The sequence below is a fragment of the Chionomys nivalis genome, chromosome 5 (assembly GCF_950005125.1).
Source record: "Chionomys nivalis chromosome 5, mChiNiv1.1, whole genome shotgun sequence".
NCBI lineage: Eukaryota > Metazoa > Chordata > Mammalia > Rodentia > Cricetidae > Chionomys > Chionomys nivalis.
In genome coordinates this window covers 16,575,109-16,589,367 of record NC_080090.1, presented here as the reverse complement: position 1 = coordinate 16,589,367, position 14,259 = coordinate 16,575,109, and the positions used below count along the sequence as shown (strand labels likewise).

General features: G+C 44.7%; 1 protein-coding gene across 1 annotated transcript in view; it reads left to right on the top strand.

The window, feature by feature from the left end:
• The window catches only part of Efcab2 (EF-hand calcium binding domain 2), an 87,140-nt gene extending 79,206 nt beyond the window's left edge, over positions 1–7,934 (top strand). Inside the window, exons 6-7 of the mRNA XM_057770645.1 lie at positions 62–128; positions 6,451–7,934. Coding sequence (XP_057626628.1) covers positions 62–128; positions 6,451–6,566 — 183 coding nt within the window. The 3' untranslated portion in view covers positions 6,567–7,934. The remainder of the gene's footprint in view (positions 1–61; positions 129–6,450) is intronic.
• Positions 7,935–14,259: the final 6,325 nt, after the last annotated feature.

Below are 14,259 nucleotides of genomic sequence, written 5' to 3'. Positions count from 1 at the left end.
TGAAAAATTAATTCATCATATAGAATTTATTCAACAAAGAAAATCTACCTTCTTTCCTCAGGTTTTGGATCCAGCTAAACGAGGAATTCTGACTAAGGAAGAACTGGTCAAGTACATGACCGAGGAAGGTCAGAGGGCTTTGTTTCTTATAAGAGTAATTTGTGCAAAGATTTAGGCTTAAAGATGTTTATTTTATTTTAAAAAGTGTGTGTGTGTGTGTGTGTGTGTGTGTGTGTCTGTGTGTGTGAGTGTAAGACCCATAGAGGTCAGAAACATCGTGTCCCCTGGAGTTGGAGTTACGGGGGCTTGCCCACCTGACACGGGTACCAGGAACTGAACTCAGATTCTCTGCAAGAACAGTACATGGTCTTAACTGCTAAGCCATCGCTCCAGTGCCAATTAATAAGTTTTAAACAATTATGCAAAAGTTATAAGAGATGATACTTTAAAAGCAATTGTTTGGTTAGGTATTTATTTATTATTCCTATTATTTTGGTTTGGTTTGGTATTTGATTTTGTGTAATAGAAGTGTAATGATTACTTATATAAGTTGTGTTTACTTTAGTCACTTAAAATATTTCCTGAATAAAAGACTTACCACTTAAAGAACATGAACTGTCAATCATAAGCCAGTGCCTTTTTTGACAGAAGATTTGGATTATAGTATATAAAAATTTCTTTTAAAAGACCTTCTTAGGGGGTAAAGTTGCAAACAATATAGCCAAAATTGAATGTGAATTCTCACAAAACTATATTTTTTATGATAATGGGACCTCCTCCTATACCTATATATTTCCTTCAAATGTTCTCTTTTTATGTCAGTATATACATGTGTTTTCCCTGAAAGCAGCTTGGTGGACAAGTCATTAACGCTGTTGTCACACACACACACACACACACACACACACACACACACACACACACACACTGTACTAGGAGAGGTGTTCTGCCTCCTCTGCTCAGCTCCCGGATGCGCAGGCCAAGTCCTGAGTGATGCAGCAGTCCATACATCAGTTGAGGCCATGGGCATGGGTATCATTTTGAGCAAGGAGAACAGTGTTGAAGGCTCTATGCACACCTGGTTTGGCCATTTTGACTCAGTTCACCATCGGGAAACAGGAAGTGAGAGAAGGAATATGTGGAAGTCATAGCTGCCACCCAGGACCACTTACCATGTTAAAATCATCTGAGTGGTTAACTTTAATAATTAACCAAGGATGAAAGGAAGTAAACCCTAAAGTACATTAGGCCACATGAAATTAATAAAAACTGCCAAAGAGCTTCAGCAACTCCTACTGTGTGTCCAATGTTTGTTTATTGATAAAACACAGTGGGTGGATACTGGAATCTGATCCCTTTCTTGAGCATAATATAGTCTTACTGGGGAAGCAAAGCTAACTTGTGAACGAGATCAATGAGAGACATTAGAAACATAACTATCAGAGGATCAATGCAAGCTGAAACTAGCCTGGAAAGCCGGGCCTGGGAAGGAGGACAGAGAAAATAACTTCCTTGAGAAGGTAGATTTATTTGTTTGCTTTTGTTTTGAGACGGGATTGTGCTCTGTAACCCAGGTGAATCTGGTGTTTACTATGTATCCCAGGCTGGCATTAAATTCAAGGCAATTCTCCTGCTTCAGCCTCCCAGATGGGATTACAGATGGGAGCCAGCTTACTTTGCTTTGAAGATAGTGTGAGCCATTGATGGCAGATATAGTAAGATTGAATGAAGACAGATGAAGGTGGCTTGTGGGAAATGGATAATGCAATAGGAATGAAATCTGGAAGATAGGCAGCCAGGCACACGGAAGAAGGTGAGCTCAGCCAGCCTGCAAGTCTTGTTGACGAGCAACAGGGAAGTAATGGAGGGCATTGGTGTTACTGTGGAGGCCTGCTCTCAAGTTCAGGTCATCCCCTGGGCGGTGGAGAGTTGGACTAAGTCACCCAGTGCAGCAGTACCGTCTGAAAGTGATTCTGGTGCTGATTGGTTTGTAGGCGAGTAAGAAAGGTTCAGCCAGCAAGATAAGCTGTGGGGCTCCTTCAGCATCCCCAGGGTTCCCTAACACAGGCCTGGCCTGGCACAGGGACTAGAGAAAGAGGATAATGCAGTAGGACTCTATCATGGGACCCTGGGCCATAGTGACCAACAAGAGGGCAGGGGACAAAAATGCTATCAGCTGAAACAGTGAAGTCAGGCACTGGCTGTGTTGTGTGTAGGGACAACATAGCCATATGGGTCACAGGAGTCTGGTTTAAGAGAATTTCCAGGAAGGCATACTTACAGAATTCTTAGACTTCCTGGGCAACTGTTGGATATCCTAATAGACAGAGCCTGCACCAGTTCTTTTCAGAAAAGAATAGAAATAGAAATATTCAATTTCTTCCATGCTGTATGAACCATTCTGTTTGATCTCTACATATAAGATGAACCATGTTATCTTAATGTATCATTAGTATTGGATGTAATGTGCCCTTCCTCTAGATGCAGCTGCCTAATTCAGTAAAATGGTTGCTTAAGAAGTGATTTTTTTTTTTTTTAAGAGACAAGGTTTCTCTGTGTATCACTCACTGTTTGTCCTGGAACTCACTCTGCATCTGCAGACCGGGCTGGCCTTGAACTCAGAGATCTACCTGCGTCTGCCTTCTGAGTGCTGGGATTAAAGGTGTGCGCCACCAGGGATGGCTAATAAGTGATATTTTGATTCTCAAAATTCCAAATTGTTTTTAAGCATATTCAAGCTTTGGGACTATAAAGGTATTTCCACAATCTTTTCATAGTATCCACAGAGCAGCCAACACATTTTTAAGTTTGAGAATGTACATCCTAAATGCCCAGGAGATTGTTAGATAGACACGGCAAACCGTGTGTGTTCAGGGTATACATTGCATCAGATGGTGTTTAGCATCAGGGAAGATCTCAAATCTTTTAAAAACAAATACATGTTGCTATGTGTCAGATGTTTGTGGAAGTGCTATTTGAATAATAACACATTTGATCCTTATGCCAAGCCCATGATAATATCATCTGTATTGTGTAGACTGGGAAGAGAGGTTAAGCAACCTGCCCAAGATCATAAAGCTAGTAAGAGGACCAGAACTTGAATCTGTGAGGCTTGTCCTTTAAGCAGTGCAGTGGAGTGCTTTGACCAAGGTTGGTAATCTGGCCTTCACACTCAGTCCCCACTCACTGGCAGGGCAGGCTGCATTGCTTATGTGCTGTAAATGTAACTGGTTGTTTATAGTGGTATATTATTTGTGTTTTTTCTTTTTTTTCTGGGTAGCTTTTATTTATTTTTTTAATTTAATTAATTAATTAAAGATTTCTGCCTCCTTCCCGCCACCGCCTCCCATTTCCCTCCCCGTTCCCCTCCCCCAGTCAAGTCCCCCTCTCTCATCAGCCAGAAGAGCAGTCAGGGTTCCCTGCCCTGTGGGAAGTCCAAGGACCTCCCACCTCCTTCCAGGTCTAGTAAGGTGAGCATCCAAACTACCTAGGCTCCCACAAAGCCAGTATGTGCAGTAGGGTCAAAACCCAGTGCCATTGTTCTTGACTTCTCAGCAGTCCTCATTGTCCATTATGTTCAGCGAGTCCGGTTTTATCCCATGTTTATTCAGACCCAGTCCAGCTGGCCTTGGTGAGTTCCCGATAGATCATCCCCATTGTCTCAGTGTGTGTGTGCACCCCTCACGGTCCTGAGTTCCTTGCTCGTGCTCTCTCTCCTTCTGCTCCTGATTTGGACCTTAGAATTTCAGTCCAGTGCTCCAGTGTGGGTCTCTGTTTTTGTCTCCTTTCGTTGCCTGATGAAGGTTATAAAGCCTACAGGCCAGGGTGTGGTGGCACACACCTTTGATCCCAGGACTCAGGAGACAGAGGCTGACAGATTTCTGTGAGTTCAAGGTCACCCTGGGCTACACAAGATTGAGTCTGTTTAAATGAGAAAGAGAGCTCACACAAAGGTTACAAGAAAGGTAATGTAAAATGAAAGGTTTTCCAGATCACACCTTTGATCCCAGCACTAGGGAGATGGAGACAGGAGTGATATGGCTGGATGGAGAGAGGGATATAAGGTGATATAAAGTGAGAGGAGACAGCAACTTAGTGGAGTGTGAAATCTGAGGATTCATGGTCTGAAGATTTGGTAGAGGTAAAAGATCTCTCTAGTGGCTTGACTGCTTTTCTGTTCTTTAGGTTGAACCCCAATATCTGTCTCTGGGTTTTTACTGTTCGTGCTCCAGTAGCTCTCCCCTCTTATGAGGTGTTGGTTAACTTAGTACATGTGAGACACTTGAATCAGTGCCGGTCTCACAGCGGTGGTCAGTGAGCAAGGAAAGATACAAAATGTACAATGTGAAGAGAAGGAGCACTAGGAAGTAGGATGGAGTTTAATTTCTGTGTTCAAGGAGATAAGCAGATTAAGAAATGGAATAAAGGTAACCTCAGGTAAGAATGGTAACCTCAGGGGAAGATCCCACTCTGCTAAATTTCCAATTTATGAAAAGCAATTAAAGAAAAGGTTAAAACTGGGTGTGGTGGTACATGCCTTTAATCCCAGCACTGGGAAGGCAGAGACTGGTGGATCACTGAGTTTGAGGCCAGCCTGATCTAAAATCAAGTTCCAGGAGAGCCAAACTTAATCAGTGAAGGAAACCATGGAAAACAGAAAGTTGGTAAAGATGTAATTGAACAAGGAGCCATGTTCCAGCTGCAGAAAGCAGCAGAACTTGGCAGCTTTGGCCATCTGGTTCTGGAATTAAAGAGAGAAGAAAGGGGCTATGGACTTTGCCTCTGCAACTAAGGGAAGCCACCGAGGCCAGGCCTGTGTCAGTGGGGCCTTAATGGGGCCTAGAGAGGCCACTGAGTGAAGCTATGAGGTTGAAACCTGAATTACCTTGGAGACCCCAAGATGTTGGAGATGCCAGAGCCATGGGACACCTGCCAAGAAGAGCTGCTAACAGGGAGTAGAACCAGCCCAAGAGAGAGAAGTGTGTTGTAGTCAACAAAGATGAGAGGAGTTAGAGGGCTGAAGAAAAATGTAACATCAAACACGGAGATGCAGAGTTTGGAGTGTGCCCAGCTGGTTTTTGGTCTTGCTTTGGTCCAGCATTTTCTCACTATGCTCCTTTCCCTATGTTTTGGAACAGTATTGTATATCCTGTGCCTTATGTCTTGGAACTATGTGGTCTGTTTTTTTTTTTTTTTACTTTGATTTTATAGAGTATTACAATTAAGAGATTGCATGAATCTCAGAAGAGACTTTGAACTTTAAAACATTGTTGAGACTATGATAGACTATGGGGATTTTTGAAGTTGGACTAAATGCATTTTGATATCATTACAAACTTATGGGGGTCAGGGAGTGGAATGTGGAAGTTTGAATGTAATTGGCGCTCATAAGCACATAGGAAGTGGCACTATCAGGAAGTGTGGCTTGTTGGAGTAGATATGACCATGTTGGAGAGAGTTTGTCACTGTGGGGATGGGCTTTGAGGTCTCATATATGCTCAAGCCTTACCCAGTCTCAGTTCTCAGTTCACTTTCCGTTGCCTGTGGATCAAAGATGTAGAATTCTCGGCTCCCTCTCAGCATCATGTCTGCCTGCATGCTGCCATGTCCCATCATGATGCTAATGGACTTAACCTTTGAACTGTAAGTCAACCCCAGTTTAACGTTTTCCTTTATAAGAGTTGCCATGGTCATGGTGTCTCTGCACAGCAGTAGAAACCTTAACTAAGACAGTAACCCTCAAACCTTGGTTTGCATAAGATTTTTCCCTTAAAGGCCTAGCATGATGACTTGGATGTCCTGTATTTTTCTTAGCATTGGGATATAGTTCTGTATTAAATAGTCAGCTTTTTCTACATTCTTCTGGAGTTTGTGTCCTACCCTGGTGAAGCCAGTTTCCAAGATGGCTCTCAGTTGTTACCTGAGTCCAACTAAAGCTCACAGATTTTCTCTCCAACTTTTGATTTCATCTGACATCAATACTAGCCCAGACTCAAACAAGGGGGAGTTTTAGGATGATTGATGCGTGGTATTGATTAAGCCAGTGTGAGTGAGACAGACCTGATGTAGTAGCCTCTTCAGCAATAGCTACCATCTAGTCATCTCTCCACACTTTCACTAGACATAATAATTAGATTCTCTTATAAGACTTTAACTTCAAGCAAATACTTTTGCAGTTTCAATAATTTTAATTTAAGTGAATAAACAACTTTGTTCATGGTGTTCTGACTGAAATATGTATTCTATAGGTCCCAGCAGGATAGTAAGTCTACAGTCTTGCAGGGTGTATGGCAGCATGCCTTTTGAACCTCTAGGTTCTCATATGCTGGCTGCACAGCTCCAGTGGAGAAAGGACACAGCTGGGGGCCCGTGGGCTCCATGGCAAGGAAGCTGACTAGTGGGAAGAGAAAAACTCCTGACCATAAATGATGATCTTTCTTGTCTCTCCAGGTGAGCCTTTTTCTCAAGAGGAAATGGAAGAAATGTTATCTGCTGCAATTGATCCTGAATCAAATTCCATCAATTACAGGGACTACATAACAATGATGGTGATAGATGAAAATTAAATGTTCCAAAGACTTAATTTCTTTTCTCTTCTTTTAAGATAACTGTAAACTAATTGAAAGATAGTTTGAAAAATTGCTTGTTCTGATTAATTTCACATTTTGGCTTGTAATTTTTATATTTAGTGCCTTGTACCATAATTGTTTCAAGGTATTCTAGAGATGACCAATTTAAAACATAAATTTGTTTAATATGACCAGATTCATGGAATGACAAGTTGATTATTTAAAAGAAATTATAAAATATTTTAGCATTAAATGTATTATTGCTTATTTTCCACAACTAGGCCAATGTTACCTTGAAATTAATTAAACAAAAAATGAAGATTGATCCTAGCACCCTAAGACTGGCATAGAAGGAAAGCTCTTGTGGGGCAGAATGGGCCCGGCCTGGACATGGACGGCACTGTGGTGCTGGCTGCTTTTTAGAGCCGCGTAAACACTTGAGCAGGCTGAGTGTGAAGGGAGAGCGACTGGAGTAACCACTAATAATTGATTTCTTGTGAATGCCAATTACAAATCTCATTTGGGAGTCTAATAACTTTGTGTAAAATTGAAATTTGCTCATCCAGCATGTTGCCATTTATGGAATAGCTAAAGGAGGTGAGATAATTGAGTCCAGAGAAAGGAAGACTGAATGAGAACTGATAATGGCAATTCCTCTTTAGAATCCTCAGCTATTCAGAATATCTGTCATGGGAATATTGTCCTGAGGCCTGAGTGTATTGAGCCTGTTGTTATCAGAATGTAGTACCTGAAATGGACTGACTCCATAAGAAAGAGGTTCATTTAGCTCACATTATAGATGGTCAAGGTCCAGGCAGCATTGTGTACCCTGAGCTAGGGCCACTCTTGCATGCATCTCGCCAAAGTGCAGCTAGCCAGACAGGAGCACATGGTTGAGCAAGCAGGAGAGAGAGGCTGGGAGGGAGTCAGCTTTGCTCGTTTACAATGGTCCTCTCACAAGAATTACTCTCTAGGCTGTGGAGATGGCTCAGTGGGTAAAAGCATTTGCTGAGTATCATTAGATAGCATGCTGGAAGCTGGAGGTGGATGATGGAGAAATTCTAATTAATCAAGGTCACATTTTAGGGAGGGAGATTTGCAAGTCAATCAGCAATCACATCAGGGGACTGAATATTGGACAAGAGAAGCAGGTGGCTAAGCCTGGTGGGCTGAGGGTGCTTTCTAGAGGACAGACTAAGACAAGTAGCACATGACTTACAAACTTAATAGTTCTTAAGTTTGGAAAAACAGTCATACTCTGAGTAGTTACTTCAGGGCACAGAGCACATCAGCAGGACAGCGGATCAAAACCCCAGAGGTGTCATGAAACACAAGAATCTGGGAATTGAAAGTCTGGTTTATAGATATTTGGGACCTGATGAGAGATGACAGGGTTGGAGCAGGGAACTATGTCCTAAGAGATAATGGGCTAATTGGGGTTCAGGTTTCAGTGTTTGAGTGTGGATTTTATTCTGCATATGCAGAGAAAGGAGTTGGAGTGGCAGATAGCCTGAGAAACAACTTGAATGCGGCAAGGAGACCAGCTGGCAGGCTGTTTGGTTGGCACGACTGATGGACCAGGGAAAGTCAAGCACAAAGCTGGGTTTCTGGCTTGAGCACTTGGTAAATAATGATACCAGGCATTCAGATCAGACACCCACGGAGCAGGCTGATGAGCCTGACTGTGGTCATCTCCGGCTTAAGGCGCTTGTAGGACATAGAAAATCAATAGATAAATAAAGGAACATCTGCTAGAGACATGGGCTTTGGAGTTGTCAGCACATGGTGTCTGGAAGGAAAATACAATGATCAAGAGCAAAACTGGGGGAGAGAGTAAGTTTGTGGGGTTCAGAAGAGGAGCCTGCAGAGCATGGGAAGAAGCCTGGCAGGAGGGAAAGCCAGAGGGAAGCCATGGGAGGAGAGACTCTTGGGGAGGCAGGAACCAAGCCAGATGTGGGGAGATGTGAAGTAATTGATGATGGAGAAACATCCTTCAGTTTCAGCACCAACACATTCACTGGGAACCTCCCTTGGGGCAGACTTTCCAAGTGGCAGGTAGTAGAGTCTGGAGGCTTCAGGAGTAAATAGATGTGAGAAAGAACCTGGAGGACAGGCTACTGGGCAGTATAGAGAGGAGAGAGGTGGAGGGAGGGAGTTTGGAAGATAGGAACTGTATAAGTGTGCTCTGTGTTTGTATTTAAAGGGTTGAGACATGGCAGAGAACACGGGCCACTCACAGGGGCCAGGATCCAGGGCTACAAAGGTCTTGACCTTGGTTATGGATGTGAACTAATGTCCTAGTCTCTTATAGTGGCCTCTAGCTTTACTGTCTTTTGTTAGATAGGGTCTTGCAGCCAGGTGATAATGGCACACGCCTTTAATCCCAACACTCGGGAGGCAGAGGCCAGTGGATCTCTGTGAGTTCAAGACCAGCCTGGTCTACAGAGTGAGTTCCAGGGCTATACAGAGAAAACCTGTCTCTGAGGGACAAGGGTCTTGCTTACAACTTGTGACCTCGCTGCTTCTCCCCAGTGCTAGGAATCCAGCCCGAGCCTCTACGTCTGGCTGTGCTGTCTCTGTGAAGGAGAAGGAGGATGGTAGGGTGTAAGGCTAGAGGAGATGGTGCAGTATATTGTGGGGAATGAGAGAGCTGGGGAGTAGTCTACTAAAGAGTTTTCAAGAGACCCTGGAGGATTTGTTCTAATAACTCAGGCCCAGCAGCAAACTGTGGAAAGTGTTGAGTCACGGTGGGAAACAGAAGGACGGAAGGTCAAGATTGGTGAGGAGTCAGAGAGAAGAGTGACAGCGATGGTCTGTAGGCTCAGGTGGGAGGGGACGCCGGCTAGGAGCAGGCTTGCACGGAGGATTGTAAGACTCCAAAGGGCACACACTGCTATGTGTGCTCAGATGGCTTGCCGTTCCTGGAAACGATGTGCTCTGCTTGCTGTTTGCCTTCATTCTATTGCTACAGGGCATGTCTTTATTCTATGCTATTACTAATTAATAATAGTCGACAGTGCTTATTCATCTCTCACTGTGTGCCAGGACTAGCTAAGTGCTTTCCTTAAATATACTCATTTAACCCTCTTGATGACCCAATCAAATAGGTACCTTTATTCCAAGGGAGTAACAAAGAGGTTGCATAGCTATAGGGGACTGTATTGATCAGTCTTCATGGGTTATGCTGTGACGTCAAACCTTCACAACACAAGTCATTTTTTGTTCAGTTTGGTGCCAGCTGGGACTCTGCTCCTTGTGGCTTGTCTTCCTTCACTTCTCTCATAAGTGGAATGACTTTATGTCTCCATTTGCCCTGGGTGGACCCAGCCTGCATGTGCTTCATGAAAATGATGATGAAGATTACTCCCGGGGGCTGGGCAGATAGCTCAGTGGTAAGGGTGCTTGATGAACAAGCATGAGGACCTGGCTTCAGGCCCCAGCACCCACATGAAAGGCTGGGCACTTCTGGGTCCTCTGGCTTCCTGCATGGCCCTGCCTGCCTGTGGAGAGCTAGCTATGTTCTCACACTTCTCAGCAGGCAAAGCTGCATGAGTCTGCGAGTCTGGGGACCATACTCTGATCCCACTGCGCCTGTGACTCACTTGGAGCTCTGCACCACACCCTGGAAGTCAGAGAGCCCAGGATGGGCCTTGTCGTCTGTAGGCACCAATGTTCACATGCCAGGTGCCTAGGAGAGACAAAAGGATTGTCTGGGAAGGCAGACTAACTGGGAATATGACCCATTGTCAAGGACAGGCCTATTTCCTGTGGACCAGAATATGTTTGGCTCCTTCTCTCCTTTCTGTCTTTCTCCTTTCCTTTCTTTTCCTAACTTCCACAGGAGAAATCACCACTTATGCAGACATTTCCTTGGAGGTCGTCGTCACGCTACAGTGTTGCTAAAACAGCCTCCGGGTTACACACTTACACTCTGCGGTCTCTAGTGTTTCTAAAAGCACTGCTGCCAGTCACTTGCTTCAGAAGCCCCCTGGGGGATGGGTGGTTTTTAGAAAGTAACTGTGTAGCCAAGAATGATCATATAGCTCCTCAGGAGAATCTCTGGAGGTGTAGCCCCCAAATCTTCCTCTGTAATGGATGTTGGATTTGCGGGAGAGGCTTAGGCACACTTAAATGCCCACCGAACCTCTGCCCTGGGAAATATCACATGGTGCGGAGACGGGATTTGGGGTTGGACGTTGCCCTTATAGAGTGTGTAACTGGCACTGGTACTACTGAGCTTCTGCATCTTCGCGTGGGAAGTGGAAAGAATTGCTGTGTAGGGCTGGTGTGATGACGGATAGCATAAAGCTATAGTGGATGGAGGCAGATGTTATTTATAGAAAACCAGCTAGGCAGGCAGGCGGGGGTGGGGTGGAGATGGAGACCTGCCGCCTGGATACGGACAGCCAGAGTGTGGGAAAGTAGGGAGCTGAAAAAAACTTCATTTGTTAGGTGAGGGTGGTGCTGATAGAGAGATACCAAAAGGTTGGCTGTCACTGCACCGTGAATGGTCAGCTGTGATGTTTATGTTAAGGACTTGAAAGTGGGGCATTTAGGAGGCCCTCCCTCCCTCCCTCCCTCTCTCCCTCCCTCCCTCCCTCCCTCCCTCCCTCCCTCCCTCCCTCCCTCCCTCCCTCCTTCCTGTCTCTCCTTCCCTCCATTTTAGAATTGCTATCAATCACAGCACATTTATAGCAAATGAGTCATTCACCTGATCTAGTGAGAACAGACATGCATTTGGGACTGTGGTTGAAGTGGAGCACAGTTGTCTGAGTGCTTTCCTAGCATATAAAGTCCTGCACTCCACCGTCCCTGGCACTGCATAAATCAGGCATGGAGGAACGTGCTTCCAATCCCAGTTCTTGGGGTCAGGGATGCTTGAAAGTCAGAAGTTCATGGACATCTTGGGCTATGTAGTGAGTTCTAGGCCAGCCTGAACCTAGCCTGATTCATGAGACCCTCCTAACTCAAGAGAAAAAAAAGCACATAAAATCAGGACGTTAAATGATTTGTCCAAATATCAAATCTATCATGTTGCTTGTTAGGTTTTCAACCAATCAGTAAGAAATCTTGAACTGATTTATTGCTATTTGGGAAATTTAAGTATGTGTTAAATATCATGTCACTATCATGTGATGTGGGTTGTCCTTCTCTATATGTATTGCTTTATTGGTTGATGAATAAAGCTGCTTTGGCTTATGGCAGGGCAGAATAAAGCCAAATGAGAAATCGAACAGAGATATAGAGAGAGAGTAGGTGGAGTCAGGGAGACGCCATGTAGCTGCCAAAGGAGAAGGACACGCCAGAACCTTAGGAACCTTACTGGAACCTTACCGGAACCACAACCTCATGGTGATATACAGGTTAATAGAAATGGGTTAATTTAAGATGTAAGCTAGCTAGAAATATGCTAGAATCATTGGCCAAACAGTGTTGTAATTAATATAGTTTCTATGTGATTATTCAGGTCTGGGTGGCTGGGAAACAACAAGCAGACTCTGTCTACAATCATGGAGCTTTACAGCATGCTGAAGTTTGTTTTTGTGTTCCGAGTGCTTAGAGTTTAAATGTCTTGCTAGTTGTCATAAGTGCATTCCAGCTCTGGTTACCTGCTCAGGGCATGACCCTCACTGAAGCAAATCTGTCTCTGAGAGTCTTCTTGATCCACGACCTTTTCATTTCTCTAGCTCCTTATCAAATCTGACTATACCGTTGCTGTTTAACCTCATGTCATAGTTGGCAAAGAGCTCGCAGGAATAAATTCCTTTTTTTTCTATTTTTTTAAAAGATTTATGTATTTATTATGTATACAATTATGCCTACAAGTCAGAAGAGGGCACCAGATCTCATTACAGGTGGCTGTGAGCCACCATGTGGTTGCTGGGAATTGAACTCAGGACCTCTGGAAGAGCAGCCAGTGCTCTTAACCTCTGAGCCATGTCTTCAGCCCAGGAGTAGATTTCTTAGCTTTGACCTGCACCCCTGGGCCACATTCCCAGCACACAGCTTTCTTGAAGCTACTTGTGCTTACTTACCATAGCGGTTTTGCCTGCCATTCAGAGAAAATGTCCATGAGAACTGATTCTGACGTGTGCGGTATATAAATGGAGTCCAGTGTTTTCTCTTGTGTCCCCTGCAGGTTGGCTCATGTCACTAGAAAGTCTAAACTAAGACTTTCTGGGGGAATGGGTCTCTGGAGAAACAATGTGAAGTTTCAACTGCTCTGTAAATTAACACTTGGCTTTATCTCTTCTGAAATTTTCTCCCAAATGTGTGTATGTCTCTAATGTCCTCAGAATATCACTGTGGAGTGGACAGGGTTTTTCTTAGACTTGCAGAAAGCAAGGTGGCCTTGTAGAAGCAAAGAGGGACCTGATACAGGGACAGAGAAAGGACTGTGCACCGAGCTCCAAACTTGCAGTGGACTAGGTGGGGCGGGCTGGGGCAGACTGGAGTCACTAGGCTTTGGAGGACAAAGCAACAGGGAGCAAGAGCATATCAGTCATCCTCTGGGTGGAGCTGCCTGTGCAGACTGCTGCTGCTGGCCCGTGCACCTGCTAAGAACAACTTTGCTCCTCAGCATCCATCACAGATGATGGATCTCACCTGAGGATCTCACCGCCAACAACCGCACTCAGGGAAGAATACTCTGGTAAGAAATCAGAGTCTTTGTGGAGAAGAGAAATAATAAACACAACGTGCTTACTGCAATCTCAAACCACAATGTTATGTAATCTGCTAGTAATTATTACACTGTGTCTTTCCATGTTAATGTATACACACCTAGAATGTGCTGTTTTTTTCTTCTTTGAGACAGGGTCTCCCTGTATAACCCAGACTAGCCTGGGACTTACAATTCTCCTGCCTCAGCCTTCCGAGAGCGCAGATAATAAGTGTGCACACCATACCTAGTTGCCTCATCCTCCCCACTGCCTTCAGCACTTAACCCTACCATTACTGGAGCTTTTTAAAGGCCCGTGGCATTATACTAAAGCATCAAGTTGAATTGCTCCAGGAGGCACCAAACTTGCACCTCACTGGCTCTTTCCTCAGACAAGGACCTCTCTGATCACTGGGAAATAGGATCCCATGAGGCATGATATTTTCAGCAGATTCTGAATTCATCGAGAGAGACATTTTCTTTCAGAACAGTTACTACCAGAAGGAATGCAGATGAGCCCCTGTGGCACAGAAATGTTGCAAAAGCTCATGCAAGGAAATAGGAAGTGCAGAAATGTGCATGCAGATATGCAGCGAAGAAGGGTCCTGAAAGGTTGACAGAGCAGGAGGCCAGCTGGCCATCTGCTCCATAAGCAGCACGCTGCATGGAAGTCTCCTCATGGAATCCATTTGCTCACTCACTGAACATTTGCTGAATTCCCACTGCACGGCAGATGCTGTGTTAGGCTCTAGAGACAGACAAGCCTCGTCTTTGAGAGACTGAAGACTTAGGGAGAGGCAGCAGGACAAAGACACCAAGCAGCAGTTAGTTGTTCAGCAACATTAACAAAGGGCTTTGGGGTTGGAGCAGCCGGCAGCCAGCTTTGCCTATGGCACAAAGGGCCTCACAAGGGAAGCGAGAGATGGGCCTCAAGTGTTTCCTGTGCTCATGTTGGCAGTCCTGATGCCAGTGCTGGGGGCGGGGGGTGGTGGAGGAAACGTTCCAGAATGAGAAGGCTTGAGGCTAAAG